The following is a 20,245-nucleotide window of genomic DNA, read 5'->3' as shown; positions in this document are numbered from 1 at the left end:
AAAAAAAAAAGCAAAGATACAAATTTTATGTTTTTCTTATCTCTCTTAGCCTTCCTATAAAGGGAAACAATGAAGACCTTCACCAAAACAGTAAAGATGAATTTTCAAAGGATGAACAGATCACCAAACAACCAAAAGTAACCCTCGTTCATACACACTTTAATCTTTTCTCTAATTCTAGTCCTCTTCCTACCTTAACAGTAAAGTTAAGCATCAAACAGTCTGGATGAGCTTCAGCCAGTTTATAAAAAAGATCTCTCCACGTAGTATGAGCGATCATTTGTTCAAGCCAGGCTGGAGTCTGCCAACAAAGAAACAAACAAACCAACCTAGCTTTAGCTCAAGTGAAGATTAAGCTTATAAACAATCACAGAATATCCGTGCTGGAAGAGCCGCCATGAGGGTGTAGCTCCCGAAAACAGATCCAGAGCTGGTCATGGCCTCACAACTGGCTGAGTAGCTAAGGAGGGCCCTGGATGTCCACTCACCAAATTCAGAAGATGTGACTCAACCCAAGAGGGGACTAAAAGGCACTTCCCAGGAGACACTCAGAAGCCATTGAGAAGTGTAGCTGGGTCACTTCACACACACAAGGAGCTCATGCTATAGCACCTGTATGCCCTTGGGCCTTGGCAAAAGAGAAAAAGGCCATTTAAGTGGTACAGATGATTTGGCCCATCGCCATATGTAATGGCCTTGAAAATGTGTCCCTCATCTCTCCTCCTGTAGGACTGATGGCCTTGGAAGCTGTGCTCTGGACCTGCCATCCCATTTGTGCCAAGGCTAGGCTCCCCATGGCTTCCCCTAGCCACTGACTCAGCATAGCAGGACCTCTGAAGCAGGCCTGTCCAGGGGACTTGGACTCCCAGGATGGGCACCTATGGCTTAAAGACTCCCCACTGACATGGCAGAAACTCTCCCCACCAACCCTCCTTCCTTCTTCTTGCCCTCAAGGGTCAGCTCTGTATCCTGGCACCTCCAGCCCTTACCCACCTTCCCGTACAGCTGTCTCCTCCATAATCACTCGCACATCTAGTCTTGGCATGTGCTTCTTGGAGGACCCAAATGAACACACAGCAAACCACTCCAAGAGCTGTGGTCCAGAGTCAGCTTGAGTTTGCAAACAGTTAAGAACCTACTGTCCCTCCTCTCCACCCAGCACCTGTGTTCCTCTCGTGTGAACACATCTTATTTCACTGAGCGTAAAGGGCAGCTCTAACTCTATGCAACTTTAGTCTCACACTCTGATTTAGTACCCAGTTCTTACAATACTTACGTAACACTTCACTGTACACAAGGAATTAGAAAAAGACCCCAGGAACTGACACCACACAAAGAGAAATAATTTCTCACCTCTCCCTCTTCAGTAAAAATAGAATCTGCTTTGCGGGGGTCAAAATGTTTGATCAATAAACTCTTCAAGTGATTTTCGACAGTTTCCTGAACCTGCACTGGCTCAACACCTGAAAGAAAACAAAAGCAACTAGACAATGGCAATCTCTCAAATTCATTGCATTGCTTTAGAAAAAAGCCAAAGTCTCCATGAGAACCACATATTACGGAATTGCTTCTAATCACTTATAAAAAATTTTGAAACTCTTAAAAACAGTCATTAAATACATTCAGAAGTAAGACTCAAGGAGGAGCCCAGAGTGGAGTAGACAAGGACAGTTCACCCCATCCACATGGAAGGAGGGCAACATCCGTAAGATCTCACGTGCTTGACGAAAGACAAACGGCCAAAACTGACCGGCAGATGGAAAACATATCCCTGCCCAGCAGAAGGGAGCAGATGCCGGTCAGGAGAGACACACTGAATCAGCTCGTCCTGACGGCACTTCCTTCAGTGATGTCATCTCTCCCCAGTTCAGTGGAGTTACAGGAAGGCTCTACTTTTATCATATTAGCTAAAAGCCATAATCACCTCCAGGCCTGATTATCCATCATTTACTACTTGCTATAATGGACATCTTGAAAATGACACACCGAACATATACTGTATAATCCTATAATTCTACACATGGTAGGGAAAACAGCTCAATGAGAATCACGTTTGCAGGCTATCAGAAAACCTCAATTATTAAATCAAAGGTAAGAGTCAAACAGATAAAACTGAGTAAAAAGTTCAGCTCTTACTTATATGACTCTTAAAAACCAGGAAAACAAAGAAGGCATTTCCAGTTCTCAGTATTACAATGATCCAAAGGAGCATTTAAAAATTGGGGATGGGGGAGTGACTAGCCAGGACAGGGGCCACCCACAAAGCACCTGTCTGAATAAGCCACTCGGCCAGCAGGTTCACAGTCTGGGCCACAGCAGTGTAGTTCTCGGATAGGAGCTGGATGACATTCTCTGGAGACCCTCCTGCCTGAAAATACCTAGGGAAAGTGACAAAGCAGCAATTACACTACGAGGAACAACGGCGAGCCTGGGTGGACAAGGAGGGAAGGAGGAAGGTAATCAACTAGGCTTTCAGATTGTCAAAGGGGCAAGGGGAACCCTCGAAGCCCTTCATCCCTGTGTCACGCTGTTCTCACTTCACGTCTCATCTTCTAGGTCCATCACTAAATGCTCTCTGACTCGCCCCACTCTCCTCCCGGTACCAACACCTTTCTCACATACCTCTTCAGAGTGTTGAAGATGGAGGGCTCCATGATATAATCCCGGGTAGAAAACTTATGCAGGCATTCCTGCTGGACCTCGGCATCATCCTCTCCTTCTCCTGAATCATCCTCTTGCTGCCGGTAAATGCCAAGAGCCATGACTTTTTCATTAATATAAACATCCTATAATCTCATTTTAAATCTCTACAATGCTGTCTGTTTCCTAAGTATCTACACACACCATTTCATGTGGCATTTGTGACACCATCATGAAGTAGCTGGACAAGTAAAGTGACCAGATGTCCTGCTTTTGGCAGGACAGTCCAGATTTTTGGAAAGAATGCACGACAAGCTAGGGAACGGCGGGAGAATGGGAATGGAATATGCAGTTTTTGGCTGCCATGTGGCTATGTCGCCAGGATATGAGTTTTATATTATTTTTGTTAATTTTATAATGTTAAACTTTAATAATAACAAATAATTGTTGAAAATTGATTATCGAGAACTGTTTATCAAAGTTCACGTTGTTGATCAGCTGTTAGAATTCAACCACCATTGTTTGGACTTAATGAACAATGGCATTTCTTGACATTGGCAATGACAAAAACATTTTGTAACTGTCTCTCAGATGATATACATCGTGCTGCATGCTAGTGCTAGTTAAACAAGTGATGTCAACAAATCAGCTATTCAGATTATTTAGGCAAGTACTTTATTTATTTCATGAATTTAGCAGACAGTACTCATATTATTTATATTTTATAGTGGTGGCAAAAAGTCTAGTGCCGGCCTTGAAAGTTACACTTACGACTTACGAGGTATCATGATTAAAAAAATATATTGATAAGGAAAAGGTTAAATCTTGGGCATCAGCAAAAAAATCACAATAGAGAACAAATGGTAAGAAATATTTCATCATTTTGAAACAAACCATGTTCCATACAATAATGCACTAAAAATTGTGGGATACGCACTGTCCTTTCCAGGAACTAATGTTGCGACTGAATGCATTTTTTCTACGGTAAATAAAGTGTGGACATCAGAAAAATCACAATTAAGTGTTGAGACTTTGAAAGCCATTTTATGTGTGAAATATAATTTAACAAATTCTTCTGAAAAATTTCATGATCTTTTAAACAACAACAGCAATCTACTAAAAAAACTCATTCAAATGAGAAATATGCCAAAGAATAATACTATACATATTTTTAATGTATTATATTTGTAAACTATACTTATGTTGAAATTAAAAAATATATAGCACAATACTATTTTTGTGTTCTATGAAAATTTTTGTTGCTCCATATAGACCAAATTTTTAATTAAGAACCCCCCCCACACACACACCTGGTCAATGATGTCCCACTTTACCAATGTTAAAATCTGGTCACCTTAAAGTAGTAAGCAGCTGAGGACATGGGACCCAGGAGCACAGTGGGCCTGAACCCAACTCCACCCGGGCAGACCGAGTGCTGTGGTCACGTGAGCTACCTCACCTCTCTTAAGACTGTCCATTTTTTCCCCTGCTAAACAAAGATTATAACAGCACTTGCTCCCTGTGAGTGTAGTGAGGATTCCATGAGCTAATTTTTGTAATACTTAAGGATAATGCCTACCCTCTCATAAGAGTCCCATATATATTAACTATTGTTTTTCACTATTATTTCATATATGACTTTTAATGCTTTCCCATAAAGACTAACAAACTGATTCATAAAGGCATAAATTTACCAGTAGAAAGTAAAGATCACTAACTGCCTTAAATCTACTTGCTGGCTGGATTCTAGTCTCATTTCTGGGTGGGAACCGAGGGTGAAGGAGGCCTCTCACGTGCTGACGGCTACGTGCCGGCAATGGCCTGGGCCACCCCAAGGGCTGTCCCGTGTAACACTACCATCCTACCTAACAAGCAGAGGCCTTTGGAATGCTTACTCTGTATGGAGCACTGTGCTCATCACCACCTAGGGAGCCTGAGAAAATATAATACGAGACATGGCTTTTTCCCTGGAAGAATTTCACAAACTAGTAGGTGAGACCAACCTCCACTGACTCTAACCAAAGGCAGTCAAAGCTGCTGGATGAGCAAACTATGGCCCAAGGCTGAATCCAGCCTTCTCCAGTTTTTGTAAATAGTTTTATTAAAACACAGACACATCTATTCTTTTAAGTACTGCCTTTCCCCCATAAGGCAGAGTTGAGTAGTGTGACAGAGACGTGCACAACCTAAAATATTTACTATCTGACCCTTCACAGAAAACTTTGCCCACTCCTGATCTGGAATAACATTCTGAAAGCAGTGCTTTGGGAGCACAAGGAGCCCAGTGACTGCACAGTGAAGACCACGGAGTCTTCGCTCTGACCACGGAGTCCTCGCTCTGACCACATCTGTATAGGAGCCTTGAGCACAGGTGCAAAGGAAGGCTGGATTTCACCCTGATGCTCGTTCTTATGTGTACCCACCCTGGGCTTTCACCTCATCTACCACACCTTAAGTCATGCCATCTGCGGGCTTACACATCTAGTGTTTAGCCTGGATTGACCACTATCTCCCCATCCAACGTTAAGTACTCAACAGTCTATTCTCATTTCCATTCAGACATCTCCCAAGTACTCCAAGCTCCTTAGGTCCAAAACTGACCTCGTCTCTCTCAACCCCCATTTTAGTAAAAAAAATTCATCATCTGGAAACCCCGCAGTCATCCCCGCTTTCTGCTCCCTCATCCTACCCCGACCGACATCCCATCAGGAAGAAACTTTCTAACTCCCACGGAGCTATCCTACGTGGCCCTTCTTTCCACAGTTGCCACTTCTCTTCCTCATGTTTTACGGCTTTGCAGGAGCATTATCCCAGGAATGACCTGGTCTCACTCCTTCCTTTCCATCATCGTTCACAGATAGCACAGTGATCTCAAATCAGCATCCTCTGCTGCAGTGGTTTTCAACCTTTTATCTCATGGCACACTTGAACCTGTAGTTAAAACTTCCGAGGCACACTTAAATTATGGTGCTCAAAAAAAGGAGGGGAAAAAAAAAGAATATATTTACTGTGCTTTGAACTTCTTTAGAAAATAATTTAATTAATGATCTTTATAAACATTTTCGCAGCACACCTGAAATCCTCTCAGGCACACCAGTGTGCCGCGACCCCTCGGCTGAGAATCTCTGCTCTGCTGCTTGTGGTTTCCCACCTCACTCAGGAAGAAACATCTAAGCTCTAGCTGGTGCTTTACACGTTCACCTGTCCAGTATCACCTCCTACCTACAGCCAGATTAATCATTTCTGATTTCTGTAGCTCTTGGTTTCTGTGGACTTAACATCACAGTAGCTTCCTTACATTCTCCCAAATCCGTTTTACATGGCACCAAGGTAAAAGAATTTGAGTTACTATCTTTCAAAATCCAGCTCATACCACCCTTCCATCATCTTCCCTAATTTTCTGTACATCTCCCGGCAGAGTCACAGTTAGAATGAACATGACGGGAACACCTGGCCCACCTCCTCATCAAGGAGAGCCCAACCAGGTCAATGTGCAGAATTAGGATCATGATTAAAATTCTCCAAACGTAAGACTCCCTAACCCATCAGTGGGGTCTAGGCCTGACTACATAAGCTGGGGGAAGTAACTCACGTGCTCAGGCTTTAAAACGAAGTCACTGGACTAGATATATACGCTCGCGTTAGATATATATGCTAGCTTAGATATATATGCTTGCTTGGATATATATGCTTGCGTTCTAACACTTTATGACTCAAAGGCTCAATGTGAAAAACACCAACCCACCCTTGAGCTAATTCAGACCCGCCCATCTGGAACACTACAGGTGGTCGGAAGTTTGATGAAGTGGCAATGTAGATAAAAGACATGAGTCTGGATCCTCCTTCCTTCCTTCACTAATTATTTTCATGACCTACGGCAGGTCACTGAGTCTTTTTGTCTCACTTTCTTCATTTACAAAATGAGAGTAACACCCAACACAAAATCTTGAGCATGGAAAGCAGTAAATGCATGAAGCACCTGGCCTGGCCTCTCAATTAGCTATATCTGACTCTTTGTTCCCTCCACTCTAGGCCTCCAACGATGTGGAATGATCCAATATGCAGATCTACACGGGTCACTCCTGGTCCAAAACTTCTGAACAGGCTATCCTGCTCAGCAGCTCTCCAAGGCCCACCAGAGCCTGCTCCCTATGGACCTCCTGCCAACTACCCACACCGGGTCCCTTTCAGTTCCAGAAACACAACGCCTGTGTTTGGCATAACACTTCATCCTTTAATTCCATCAAAATATCAGTTTGGTAGTTACCAAACATTCCTAACTTTGATTCCTGTTAAAAATGCAAGTTCACCCGACAAGTTGTATTTCAATCCCGCTTCTCAGGTGATCTTTAAGATTGGAATAAGGCCGGGACACACAGGTGAAAACAAACTGGGGCTCTCTGCTCTGGCTTCCCAATCTCTGTCTTCGGGGGTCAACACAACGACCCCTCCTGGGCTCTCACTCCAAACCCTGGATGGTCAAGGCCAGAAAATCCTGCCATTTAGCCCAAAAGTAGATGAAATCAGCCCAAACTGCTGAAAAGAGTATGGTTTACAAGAGAAGAAAACGCGTGTAGGAATGAGCAAAGTTTTACTTTCCCACAGTGATGCTGCCTAAAGTTTTTGAACTGTACTTTTGTTAGTTCAATACTGTGTGGTTCCCGGCCCCGTCGTCCACCTTAGAGTTTGCGTCCCACTCCGCCATGGGGGCAGGAAGTACCACCACCCAGCACTGAGCCAGGGTCCAACAGGGGTCTCGGAGCCTTACGGGGGCTTCTGTCTCTCGCCCCCGCCCCTGTCATCCTGCAGACGAGAAGGCAGACGCCCAGGGCGCCCTGCTGCCCGGCCCAGGGTGGGTCGGGGGAGCCCGCCAGTGGTCAGAGGGGGCGGGCTGTGCCTGAACCACAAGGGGGGCCGGGCGCGCGTTCACACCCCCTGTATTCCCGCGACCTAGCGCCGCGAGGCTCGCGGCCAGCACCTGCGGCGAAAATGACCGATTTTCGTCGAGGGGCACCCGGTACCCCGACTCACCTGGCCGCCGTCTGCCTCATCGCCCCACTCGGCCGCGCTCCCGAAGTAGTCCTCATCCATGATAGCAGCCGGCGCGGTCCCCGCCATTCTTTTCCGCGAGCGACCGCGGCGCATGCGCGCGACAGGAACAAGCGGACTGGCGCACGCGCGGCTGTGGCCCCGCCCCCCGGAGGCCGAGCGCTTCGGCTTAGAGGGAGGTGGGGCCTGGGTGGGGGCGTGGCCTGAAGGAAGGGGCGGGACAAAGGGGACCAAGGGAACGCCCCTGGTCGCTCACAGGGAAGAGGGCGGGGAGAAAGTGACAGCCGGATGAAAAATAGCAAAAAGTTTTGAGCAGGGCGGTTAACACTGTCAGCTCTGGATGCCTTGAAAGGTAATGCCCATGCCCCTAATGAAGAGCATTAGAGAAAAAAGCTCTAGAATGTTGATGACAGCGACCATTTATGGAGGAGGCTTTCATGCACCCCTTTCATTCATTTGACAAATGTTTATGGAGTCTAGCACAGTGCTACTCCCTAGAGCTCACTAGTGAACAAATTGGACATGGTCCTTGCCCTGATGGAGCCTGCATTCTACCAAGGGAGCTGAAGAAGAAACAAATGAAATGACCGTGACAGGGCTAGTGTTCTGTGATAACAGGAGAGACCCTGGGGCTGAGCATCATATGATGAGAAGGTCAAGCACTAAAACCCAGAAGGGGCTGGGCGCGGTGGCTCACGCCTGTAACCCAGCATTCTGGGAGGCTGAGGCAGGTGGATCACCGGAGCTCTCAAGTTCGAGACCCTGACTCTAAAAATAGCCGGGCATTGTGGCAGGAGCCTGTATTCCCTCCCAGGTACTAAGGAGGCTGAGACAAGAGAATCACTTGAGCCGAGGAGTCTGAGGTTGCTGTGAGCTATGACGCCATGGCACTCTATTGAGGGTGACAAACTGAGACTCTGTTTCAAATAATAATAAAATAAATAAAACCCAGGGGGAACATTTTCAAGATGGGAACTGCCAGAGCAAAGGTTTGGCATGTGACCTTGGGACAGAAAGGCCATGAAGGCTAGTAGCTAGCAAACCAAAGAGAAATCTAGGTGGGATGCATGAGGCAGGCAGGGCCAGATCTTGGTAGGGACTTAGGTCTTTATAAAGGGAGGGTCATTTGTGAGAATTTCATGCAATAACCTATACTAAGGACTGAGCACAGAACTTGCACACGGTAGGGGGCTCAGCAAATGTCAGTAATTATGAGGAAGATGAAACCTTTGGATTTTTTCGGTTTGTTTGCTTTGACAGGGTGACCGAACATATCTGGGTTTTCAAAGCCATTTCCCATAGTTGAGGAGGTGTTACAGAGGGGAGGTGAGAATTAAGAGGCTTCTTGTGGTGGGGGAGAAGAGGCTTCTTCCGTCAGAGTTAAGGGAGCCAAGTAGGGGCTCAGACGGCTGCTGTGAGATTGGGGTAGAATGCAGAGGCAGCAACTGCCTTGTGAGGAGGGGGCAAGAGTACAAGGAGCAGGGCAAGGAAAATGCTGCAGAGACATCCAGCCCGGGTATGGATGGAGGCTCACTGCAGAGACAGAGAACCCAGGAAGGGGACAGGTTTCTGCCAGGGAAGATAGAGAGTTCACATAGGGACATGCTGAATTAGAGGTGCCAACAGACCAGCCATGTGGAGATATCTTGCAGGGGAAGTCTGCAGCTCTGGATTCAATGGATCAAGCTCCAGCTTCTATTTGCAAGATTAAAGTGTATGAAGGTAATGAGTGCCCTGCTGTTGGCTTGTTTCAGGGCTCATTTTCATTTGCTTGCTCAAAATGTTGGAGAGAATTGATGGCTGTTAAACTCCTAGTACCTTTCCTTCTGGACTTTTTAAAAAATTAGTGCCTGACTTGAAAGCAGACAAATTAATACATGTATAACTAAATGTGCCTACAGGGAGACTATTTAACTCACCTCTCCCTCAACCAAAAGGTTAGCTAATCCATTTAATAATAAATAGATTTACAGGGTGTGGTGGCTCACGCCTATAATCCCAGCACTCTGGGAGGCCGAGGTGGGTGGATTGCCCTGAGCTCAGAGATTTGAGACCAGCCTGAGCCAGTGTGAGACCCTGGGCATTGTGGTGGGGGCCTATAGTTCCAGCTACTTGGGAGACTGAGGCAAGAGACTCACTTAAGCCCAAGAATGGGAGGTTGCTGTGAGCTGTGATGCCACAGCACTGTACTGAGGGCCACAAAGTGAGACTCTGTATAAACAAATAAATAAATAAGAAAAAAATAAACTTCAAACTAAGACCATTGAAAGTAAAATTCAAAAAAAAATAAATAGATTAACAAACAACTAGTAATACAAACATTACATTCAGTCTGCAAGTTGAAATGATTAGAATATCTGAGTCTGTATATCTTCCCTCCTGAGATATTGTTGACCTGTTGTTTTAGAGAAGCCACGTCTGCATTGTCTAAATGAGCTTGCATTACTTAAGTAACTCCTAAAGTCATTTAAGATTTTTGTTTGTTTGTTTAAGAAAAATTCTGGTGGAGAATTTCCATGGAAATGAGAAATAGGTTTCACTTTACTGCATTCAAGAAAAGTTTATTGAATGCCTCCTGTTGTCACCTAGTGCCTACTAGGTGTCATTGCTGACACAAAACTGAACCAGACACACAGTTGGTCTACTGCTAATGGCCGAGAAAAAGAAAAGAGAAGCTTGTCTCTGATGATAAGAAAAGCACGGGGACCTCAGAGAGGCCAAGGAAAGCTCCATGGAAATGATGTTTGAGCTGAGACCTAACAGCTTGCATTTGGAGGACAAAGAGAGTAAAGCACAGTGAGAAGATAAAAGATGAAAGTGAAAGAAAATGTCTGGAGAGCAGACAAAGGTAGGAGAAAGGGGCCAGAGGGACCAGACAGTGAAGGTGGAGCCAGATGGCTTAGAAACGTGTCCAGGGGGGAGGTGCCATGGCTCAAAGGAGTAAGGCACCGGCCCCATATGCTGGAGTTGGTGAGTTCAAACCTCATCCCAGCCAAAAACTGCAAAAAAAAAAAAAAGAAAAAAGAAAAAAGAAACGTGTCCAGGGCAGGGACTTTATCTTTATCTCCCGGGTAATGGGTCGCCATGGGAAGCTTTTCAACACAAGAGTGATGTGTGATCAGATGTAGATTTTCAGCTTGTTCTGGCTGCCCTTTGGCGAAAAGATCTTCCCAGAGGAGCAAAGCAGAAGCTAAGAGACTAGTGAGGATGCTGTTGAAACATCCAAGTGAGACTTGATGGTAACCAAGATGAAGGCAGGCCCGAGGACGGACTGAACGCATTTGGGAGAGGGTTAGCAGGCTGGACAGATTACAGCTGGAAGCGTCTTACCCAGAGAGTGTATAATAAATGTCCCAGTTCTTAACATTTTTATCTTCTAATCTTATTTCAACCCGCCTCTATCTGTCTTTTGTCTCCTTCATGCCAGTGCCACTATTTCTTCTCTCATGTCCAAAAAGACACTTCTCTAATTCTATTTGATCTCTGAACAGTTATTGACTGTCACAGATGTCAGCTCTATCCTTCTTGAAACACAGCGCTGCTGCTCCTCTGTACCCATCGTGCCACGCCGGCTGGGAAGCAGCGCTGCTGGTCCTCTGTACCCATCATGCCACGGCTGGCTGGGACGCAGCGCTGCTGGTCCTCTGTACCCATCATGCCACGGCTGGCTGGGAAGCAGCGCTGCTGGTCCTCTGTACCCATCATGCCACGGCTGGCTGGGAAGCAGCGCTGCTGGTCCTCTGTACCCATCGTGCCATGCTGGCTGGTTTTCCTCCTGCCTCATCAGCTGCTTCTTCCCAGACTTCTTTCCTTTTTGTCCTTCTGCTTGCTCTCTAGATATAGCAGTTCCTCAGGACTTGGATCTGGATCTCTTTCTCTACTTCCACTCTCTTCCTAGGGGACCTCATTTATTGCACGTTTTTTAAGCCATTTATATGAGGAGAACTCTCAAATTTGTATCTCCAGCCCTCCTGTCTCCTCTGATCTCGGGCTTGTGTATTTGACTGACCTCACTGCCTGTGGAATTCAATGGTAGGTTTCCTGTGAGCATCTCAGCATCTCCATGTACACCCCAAATGTGATCTTGACCTCTCATAACATGGGGCTCTCATCTCCGCAGTGACTAATACCAGACACCTGGAATCATCCCTGTCTCTCCCTCCTCCACTCCTACCCAATCCAAAGGCAAACCCTCCATCAATCCACTGGAAAAGTCAACTTCAAATCTATCCGCTCGTCTCTCTCTGTCAGCCATCACTTTAGTCCAGGCTCCTGCCAGCTCTCACCTGGGCAACAACAATAGACTCAAATTGATCTGACTCATCTTTCCTTGCTCTATTGTGGTTCATGCTACAAGCAGCAGCAGGATGGGTTGCAAAATATATCTACAAAACGTTTTTATACTCTTCTTTTCAAGAAGTGGCGCTAAATTCCCCTCTTCTTGAGTATAGGCTGAACTTAGTAATTTACTGCTACAGAATAAAATAAAGCAGTGACAGTGGGGGGCTTCATGGACCAGGTCACGGAAGGGCAATGAGGCTTCCGTCTTGGCTGCACACACTCAGATCACTTGCTTTGCAGGGATCCAGATGTCAAGTTGAGAGCGTTCCTGTGGAGATAACCAAAGTGAGGGAACTGAGGCCTCCCACAACAACTAAATGAGTTTGAAGAGAGATCCTCCACTGCCAGTCAAGTTCCAGCTGACAGCTTGTTTGCAACTTATAAGAAACCTTGAGTCAGAACCACTGGACTAAATTGCTTCCAAACTTCCTACAGAAATGACAACGTAATACATGTGTGTTGTTTCAATCAGACAAATTTGGTGTAATTTTTTATGCAGCAATATTTAATGTGAGTATCCAAAGTGCTTATTTATTTGTTTGTTTATATTTGAGACAGAATCTTACTCTGTCTCCCTGGGTGGCATCAGCCTGGCTCACAGGAACCTTGAGCTTGAGCAATCCTTCTGCCTTGGCCTCCTGAGTAGCTAGGACAGATGCCTGCCATCACTCTCAGCTAGTTTTTTACTTTTCTTAGAGATGGGGTCTTGCTCTTGCTCAGGCTGGTCTTGAACTCCTGAGCTCAAGCAAACCACCCACCTCAGCTTTCCAGAGTGCGGGGATGACAGGCGTGAGCCACTGCCCCCACCCCACCCCAAAATGCTCTTTAAAACACAAATCAGATCATGTCCCTCATTGCAGTGGCTTCCATTTCATCTGGAAATAACAAACCATTTTCTCATATCTTCCATGACAACAAAGTGAGGTTGACAAATTCTGTCCCCCAAAAGTAGCAACAATGCTGGACAAAACTAGTAAAAATAGCCATTGCAGGCCTCTGGAAATAGACCAAAGGCATACCACAAACTGAGAAGCATTTATTAATGGAAATTACTAAATATCAAGTAAGAACAGTATGACTCTGTGACATATTATCTTATGTGTTCCCATTGTTTGTTTTTTGTTTTTTTTCCCCCAAGTAGCTCCCAAGTAGCTGCGAATACAAGTACTGGCTGCAATGCCCAGCTAATTCTTAGAGGTTTGTTTGTTTTTTCTATTTTTAGTAGAGTTGGGGTCTCACTCTTACTTCAGTTGGTCTCAAAATTCCTGAGCTCAAGGAATCCACCCTCAGCCTCTCAGAATACTAAGATCACAGGTATGAGCCACTGTGACCAGCCTCTCCTCCTAGTCTTCTTTTTTTGAGACAGAGTCTCACTCTGTTGCACAGGCTAGAGAGCTGTGGTGTCATAGCTCACAGCAACCTTAAACTCTTGGGTTTAAGTGATTCTCTTGCTTCAGCCTCCCAAGTAAATGGGACTACTGGCGGCTACCACAGTGCCCAGCTATTTTTGTTGTTGTTAGTATAGTTGTCATTGTTGTTTTTAGCAGGCCTGGGCCAGGTTTTTTATTTTTATTTTTTATTTTTATTGAATGGTAACTATGTACAATAATGCACTTCTGGGGTACAGTGTGGGGTTTTCACACACAATCCGAAACACTTCCATCAAACTGGTTAACATAGCCTTCCTATCATTTTCTTAATTATTATTTTAAAACGTTCGCATTTTGCTCTTAGAAAGATTCACTTGTACCCTTGTAACCTAGGCCAGGTTTGAACCCTCCAATCCCAGTGTATGTGGCCAGTGCCCTAACCAGTGAGCTATAGGTGCCAAGCCTCTGTTCCTATTCTTGAAATCAATAAAGGAAATATGATTAATGACTAACTTGCCATCAGATAAATGGAAGCCAAAGGTATGGAATGACATAGCTAGATTAAAGCCAACTGTCAACCAAGAAGTTTATATGTAGCAAATATCAAAAATAAAGGTAAAATAAATATGTCCTCAGATTAAGAAAGATTGAAAGAATTTGTTGCTAGCAGATCTGCCTTATAAGAAATAATGAAGGAAATTCTTCAGTTAAAAGTAACACTATACAGTAAGTTAAATTCACAAGGAAAAATGAAGAATATCAGAAATGATAAATATAAAAGTTTTAAATAAACTATAGTTCTTCTTTTGCCTTTAAAAATGTCATATTGGAGAAAGTAATAACTATAACACTGTTTTGTTGCATTTATAATAACAAAAGAACGGGGGAAATGAGATATAGTGGAATGAAGTTTCTTTATTTGCCTGAAATTAAGTTAGAACTATTCTGAATCAGATTATGCTAAATTAAGATGTTCATTGTAATCTCTAGAGCAATAATTAATGAAAAACTTCAAAACTGGTGAAAAATAAAAATCAAGTTATAAAGTTGTTCATGAAAACACACTTAACATTGAACAAAGCCTTAAAGGAAAACGGAGATATCAAACAAATAAAAAACAAAAGGTCAAATGGAGTGTAAATCCAACCGTATGAGGAGTTTCATTAAGTGTGAATTTAATCGGGGTTAAGTACCTCAAAAGGCACAGATAGTCTTGCTGGATGAAAAAGCAAGACCTTAGAATATGTCTATAAAGGAAATGCAATAGATTCAACGCCAAAGAATGAAAAAAAGACATACCATGCAAACAGTAACCATAAGAGAGTGATTTTATGTTAATATCAGACGAGATAGAGTTTAAGGCCTCAGAGACAAATCATAATGACAAATGGGTCCATACAGGAGGTAAAAATAACAATTATGAATGTATGTGTAACTAAGATCAACCTCTGCTGAGTAACTCAAAGGACAAGAAGCAAAAATGGACTGACTTGAAAGAAAAATTAGACAATTTGATAATAACAGTTGATACTTTAATATCTTACTTTCAATAAAAAACAACTGGACAAAAAAAAAATCAGCAAGGGTGGGATTAAAACACAATGCGACCACTATGGAAAATAGTTTGGTAGTTCCTTAAAAAATTGTAAATAGAATTATCATATCCATTTCTAGGAATATATCCAAAATTATTTATTATTTAGAGACAGAGTGTCAGTCTGTCACCCTGGATAGAGTGTCATGGCATCTTCTTAGCTGACAGCAAACTCAAACTCTTGGGGGTCAAGGCATCTTCTTGCCTCGGCCTCCTGAGCAACTGGGACTACAAGGTGTCCACCATGATGCCCAGTTAGTTTTTCCACTAAGGGACAGGATTTTGCTCTTGCTCAGGCTGGTCTTGAATTCCTGAGTTCAAAGGATCTACCCACTTCACCTCCCAGAGTACTAGGATTATAGGCATGAGCCACCACTCCTGGCTTATCCAAAAAAATTTAATGCAGGGTCTCTTAAGAAATATTCACATGGGAGGAGAGAGGTGGCCTAGGGGGTCATGGTGTATGGCACTCCTCTTGGGGACAAGACACAATTATAAGAGGGACTTTACCTAACAAATGCAATCAGTGTAACCTAATTCTTTGTACCCACAATGAATCCCCAACAATTAAAAAAATGTATATATTTACATGCCCACATATGTAGCCACAATATTCACAATAGCTAAGGGACAGACACACCCAAATGTCCACTGACAGAAGAATAGATAAATAAAATAAAATACATACCTGCACTGGATTATTATTCAGTCTTAAAAAGGACCTTGAGGACATAAGGCTGTCACAAAAAGGCAAATACTGTATGATTTTACCTAGTTGAGATATCTAAACTAAATGAAATCACAGTTGCGCAAAGCAGAATGGTGCTTTCCAGGGACTGGGGAGAGGTGGGAGAGAGAGCTGTTGTTTAATAGATCGAGAATTTCAGTTTTGCAAGATGAAAAAGTTCCAGAGATGTGTATCTCCACAAAGTCTTTCCTGATTGGGTGAGCTGCTTAATTTCCTCTCACCTTCCCTTTTTTTCTTTTTCACTTTGAATTCTTTGAATTTCAAGGCCTTTTCCCTTTAGTTAAATTTTAATTTCAGTTATTGTACTTTCGAGTTATAGAATTTCTCCCAAAAGTTTTCATTTCTCTATTGCGATTCTAAATATGTTTATTCATTTATATGATACTTTCCTTTAATTCTTTGAACATCTTTTTTTTTTTTTTTTTTTTTTTTTTTTGAGACACAGCCTCAAGCTGTCGCCCTGGGTAGAGTGCTGTGGCATTACAGCTCACAGCAACCTCCAACTCCTGGGCTCAAGCGAGTCTCCTGCCTCAGCCTCCCAAGTAGCTGGGACCACAGGCGCCCGCCACAACGCCCGGCTATTTTTTGGTTGCAGCCATCATTGTTGTTTGGCGGGTCCGGGCTGGGGATTCGAACCCGCCACCTTAGGTGTACGTGCTGGCGCCTTAGCCGGTTGAGCTATAGGCGCCGAGCCTGAACATCTTTATAGTATCTCTTCTTGGAAGACTTTTTCGGCTAAATCCAACATCTGGGTTCCATCAGATCCGATTTTTATTGACTGTCTTGGTTTCTGTTTTGTTTTTTTATCTGGGGACTTTGGAGGGGCCCGTCTGATAATTTTGGGTTGAAATTTGGACATTATAGCTAGTATCATGTGGTCTCTGGATTCTGCTGTGTTTTTCTGAGGATCATCGTCTTGCTGTTGTTCTAATAGGCAACTAACTTCAAGGAGTGAGCTACAAAGCCACAAAGCTTTCCCCCCATGATACGGAGCCCCCCCCATCTCCGTTCTGTTCTGAACATTTCTCACTGCTGCTTTTTAGCCTGGCTCCTGGGGCTTCCTGGCGCCTGCTCAATTTCATGGTCGGCCTTTCTATAGCTTCTTGTTTCTATGTATTTCTACCTAATTTTCAGCTGCTCTGCAGGCTTTAGAGTCCGTGCCGTGATACTTTCTGCCTCTGAGGCTTCGGTTCTTTGTCACCCAACCTGGGTACTGTTGGGAACGCACTCGGAAGGAAAAAGACCAAGAGGAAACTCACAGACCTTACCTCCTGGACAGCTCTGTCTTTCAAGAGATTTCTCTTTGGCTCTGCCTCCTTTTTCCCCAGGACCTGAGGTTGCCCTGCACACAGATGGATTGTTTGTTAGCCGGGGGAACTGGGCAGAGTAGATATTCAGAATTTAAGTCTCACCTGCTCCCTCTGTGAAACTTTCACTGGCAGTCTTTCCTGTTAAAATTTCCAACTGCTTTTCCCTGCTTGAACTCTGATTGATAATACCTTGGAACTGTAGGCTGTGGTTTCACCCCAGATTTCCACAGTTAGGAACTATTAGGCTTAGGGTATAAGCCCATGTCAGAAAGCTACAAATGCACACTCTTTGCCGCTTCCAATTGTGTTTTATATTAACCTCTCCTCCGGTTTGGACATTTTCAGTGTCTTTACATAATGGCTTTTCCCCCCATTTTATTTACTTTTTACATCTGTTACACAGGGGCAGGTTTGTCTCTACACTTTGCTCCTCTATCCGTAACACCTTCCCTGGTTGGAGAGTACATTCATGCTTCTTTCCTCAATTAATTATCATGGGGGCCAAAATGGTGATTTCCTGATTTTATCATCTATGTATTAATTGTCTTTTCCACTCTTAGGAAGATCTTCCTTCTTATTTCTTTGTTTATAGCAGTGAGAAGTCATTATTATTATTACCAATTTCTAGATTGACATTATCCCAAGTGAGAAGGCTTTCAAGCTGGTTTCTGTGTCTTTTAAATATATTTCCATTTTCTTTGGACACTTTTCTTTCTGATACAATGAAGTGCCCCAGGCTCCAGGCACCCGTGCCAGTACCATTTCTCCAGGAAGCCCTGATTTCTCACGGGGGGTAAATAGCATGATTAGTAGGGTGGCTCATTGATACTGGGCTCTTTCAGTATCTGAACTTAAACACATGTAATTGTAAAACAACCACAAATGTAGAATATAGTTGTGTGACGCATAATGACATTTTGGTTGATGATGGACCATGCCCATGATGGTGGTTCCATAAGATTATAACGGAGCTAAAAAATTCCTATCACCTAATGACATCACAAAGTTAGTAGCACGGTGCATGACTCACGTGTCTGTGGTGATGATGGTTTAAACCACCTGCACAGCCAGTCATATAAAAGGATAGCCCATACAACACGTGCTACTTGATAATGATAACAAACTGTGTTACTGGTTCACGTATTGACTGTACTATACTTCCATTGTTAGTTTAGAGAATACTCCTTCTACTTATAAAAAAGTTAACTGTAAAACAACCTCAGATGGGTCTTTCAGAAGGTAGCTCCAGAGAAGGTGTTGTTATCAAAGGAGGTGACAGCTCCAGGTGTGCCATTGCCCCTGACAACTCTGCAGTGTGTAGAATGGAGGAGGAAGACAGGGTGTGATCTGATGACCCTGGTCCTGCGTGGGCCTAGGCTCATGTGTGTATTTGTGTCTTAGTTTTTAACAAAAGTTCACAAAGTAAACGAATAAAAAAATAAACATTTTTTAAAAATAGAAAAAAGCCTACAGAATAAGGATACAAAAAATATTTTTGTATAACAAAATATGTTTGTATTTGTGTTTTAAGCTGTTATTATGAAAGAGTCAAAAGTTTTTAAGAATTTTAAAGGTTCTGTCTGAAAAGTTACAGTATGATATGCTAAGGTTAATTGATTAATGAAGAAAGAAAAAAAGTTATTTTTGAGACAGTCTCGCTTTGTTGCCCAGGTTAGAGTGCTGTGGCACCATAGCTCGCAACAACCTTAAACTCTTGGGCTCAAGCCATCCTCCTGCCCCAGCCTCCAAGTAGCTAGTACTATAGGAGCCTGCCACCACGCCCAGCTAATTTTTCTATTTTTAGTAGAGATGGAGTCAATAAAAATATATTTTTTAAATATAGTGGCGCTAAGTGCATGGTGTCTGTAAAGTCTACAGCAGTGCCCATGATGTCCGAGGCCTGGATGTTCACTCCCCACTCACTCCCTGACTCACCAGAGCAACTTCTCTGAGAGCAAGAGCAGAGCAGTCCTGCCAGCTCCACTCAGGCTAAGTGCCTCACAGGTGCGCCATCTTTATCTTTTATGCTGTATTTTTACTGTACGTTTTCTATGGTTAGATACCCAAATACCAATATGTTACAGTTGCCTACAGTATTCAATACAGTCACCAGCTGCACCACAGTGTAGCTTGGAAGCAAGAGGATATATACCATACAGCCTGGTGAGTAGGGGCTGATACCATCTAGTAAAATGTTTGTGTAAGTACCCTCTATGATGTTTGCATGATGACAGGATTGCCTAGTGCCTGCCTTAGAACGTGTCCCTATCAAGTGATGCATGACTGTATAAAATAACGTATATGCTGCACACCTATTCACCTGCACAGAACGTGTACGTGTGAGCATGTGTGAGCACGTGTGTGTTATCCCCCATGGCATATCTTAACATGCTCCTTTGTCCCTTGTTAATCTAGAAACTTGATCAGATTCAGATTCAACTTTTTTTTTAATTTTTGCAAAAATATGGAACGCTTCACAAATTTGCATGTCATCCTTGTGCAGGGGCCATGCTAATCTTCTCTGTATCATTTCAATTTTAGTATATGTGCTGCCGAAGCCAGCACCAGATTCAACTTTTTTAAGCGGAAGTATTTCCTATGTAGTAGTGTTTTATGGTTACAGCAGGAATTATGTAACATTGAGTTTTCTCTCTTTTCTCCTTTTTTTTTTTTTTTTGTAGAGACAGAGTCTCAGTTTGTGGCCCTTGGTAGAGGGCCGTGGCATCACACAGCTCACAGCAACCTCCAGCTCCTGGGTTTAAGCGATTCTCTTGCCTCAGCCTCCTGAGTAGCTGGGTCATTTTTTTTTGATGTTTGCAGCCATTGATAATTCTTGTTTAGACCCATTAACTCAATAGGAGTTTCTGGAAGATTAAAGATGGCCACAAATACACTGACACTTTTCCCACCTGGAAGTGAGCACCATGTCTTCCTCTCTGAATTTGGGTGCTTGGGCCAGTAGAAGATGGTACAAAGTGATGCCGTCAGTTTGGGGGTCCAGGCTTTCAGATACCAGTGGCTTCCTCTTCTGCCTCTTTGAACACTCACTCTTAGAGCCTTAGGCCATCGTCTGGCTACTATGCTGGACAGACCACAGGGTAGAAAGACCTACTATGAATATTACATGGGGGCAGAGGCCCATTTGAGCCCAGCCACCCACTTGTCCCCACCAAGATACCAGGTGTGAGTGAAG

General features: G+C 43.6%; 1 protein-coding gene and 1 non-coding gene across 3 annotated transcripts in view; both read right to left on the bottom strand.

The window, feature by feature from the left end:
- The window catches only part of NELFCD (negative elongation factor complex member C/D), a 15,597-nt gene extending 7,765 nt beyond the window's left edge, over positions 1–7,832 (bottom strand). Inside the window, exons 1-5 of one of the 2 annotated variants that reach the window (XM_003787739.3) lie at positions 7,672–7,832; positions 2,623–2,738; positions 2,269–2,378; positions 1,354–1,463; positions 194–301 (exon numbers count right to left, since the gene is read on the bottom strand). In XM_003787739.3, the coding sequence (XP_003787787.1) occupies positions 194–301; positions 1,354–1,463; positions 2,269–2,378; positions 2,623–2,738; positions 7,672–7,785 (558 nt within the window). In that variant the 5' untranslated portion in view covers positions 7,786–7,832. The remainder of the gene's footprint in view (positions 1–193; positions 302–1,353; positions 1,464–2,268; positions 2,379–2,622; positions 2,739–7,671) is intronic. The other variant, XM_023511956.1, reaches the window with a different exon arrangement.
- Positions 7,833–19,510: 11,678 nt separating this feature from the next.
- Positions 19,511–19,617, bottom strand: LOC111724487. Its single transcript, XR_002772783.1, has one exon. It is a non-coding gene; the product is annotated as a U6 spliceosomal RNA (small nuclear RNA).
- Between the last annotated feature and the right edge of the window lie 628 nt (positions 19,618–20,245).

The sequence above is a fragment of the Otolemur garnettii genome, unplaced genomic scaffold (assembly GCF_000181295.1).
Source record: "Otolemur garnettii isolate 467f Iridium unplaced genomic scaffold, OtoGar3 scaffold00023, whole genome shotgun sequence".
NCBI classification, from domain to species: domain Eukaryota; kingdom Metazoa; phylum Chordata; class Mammalia; order Primates; family Galagidae; genus Otolemur; species Otolemur garnettii.
Note: the sequence above shows the minus strand (reverse complement) of the source record. Positions and strands in the feature narration are given on the sequence as shown.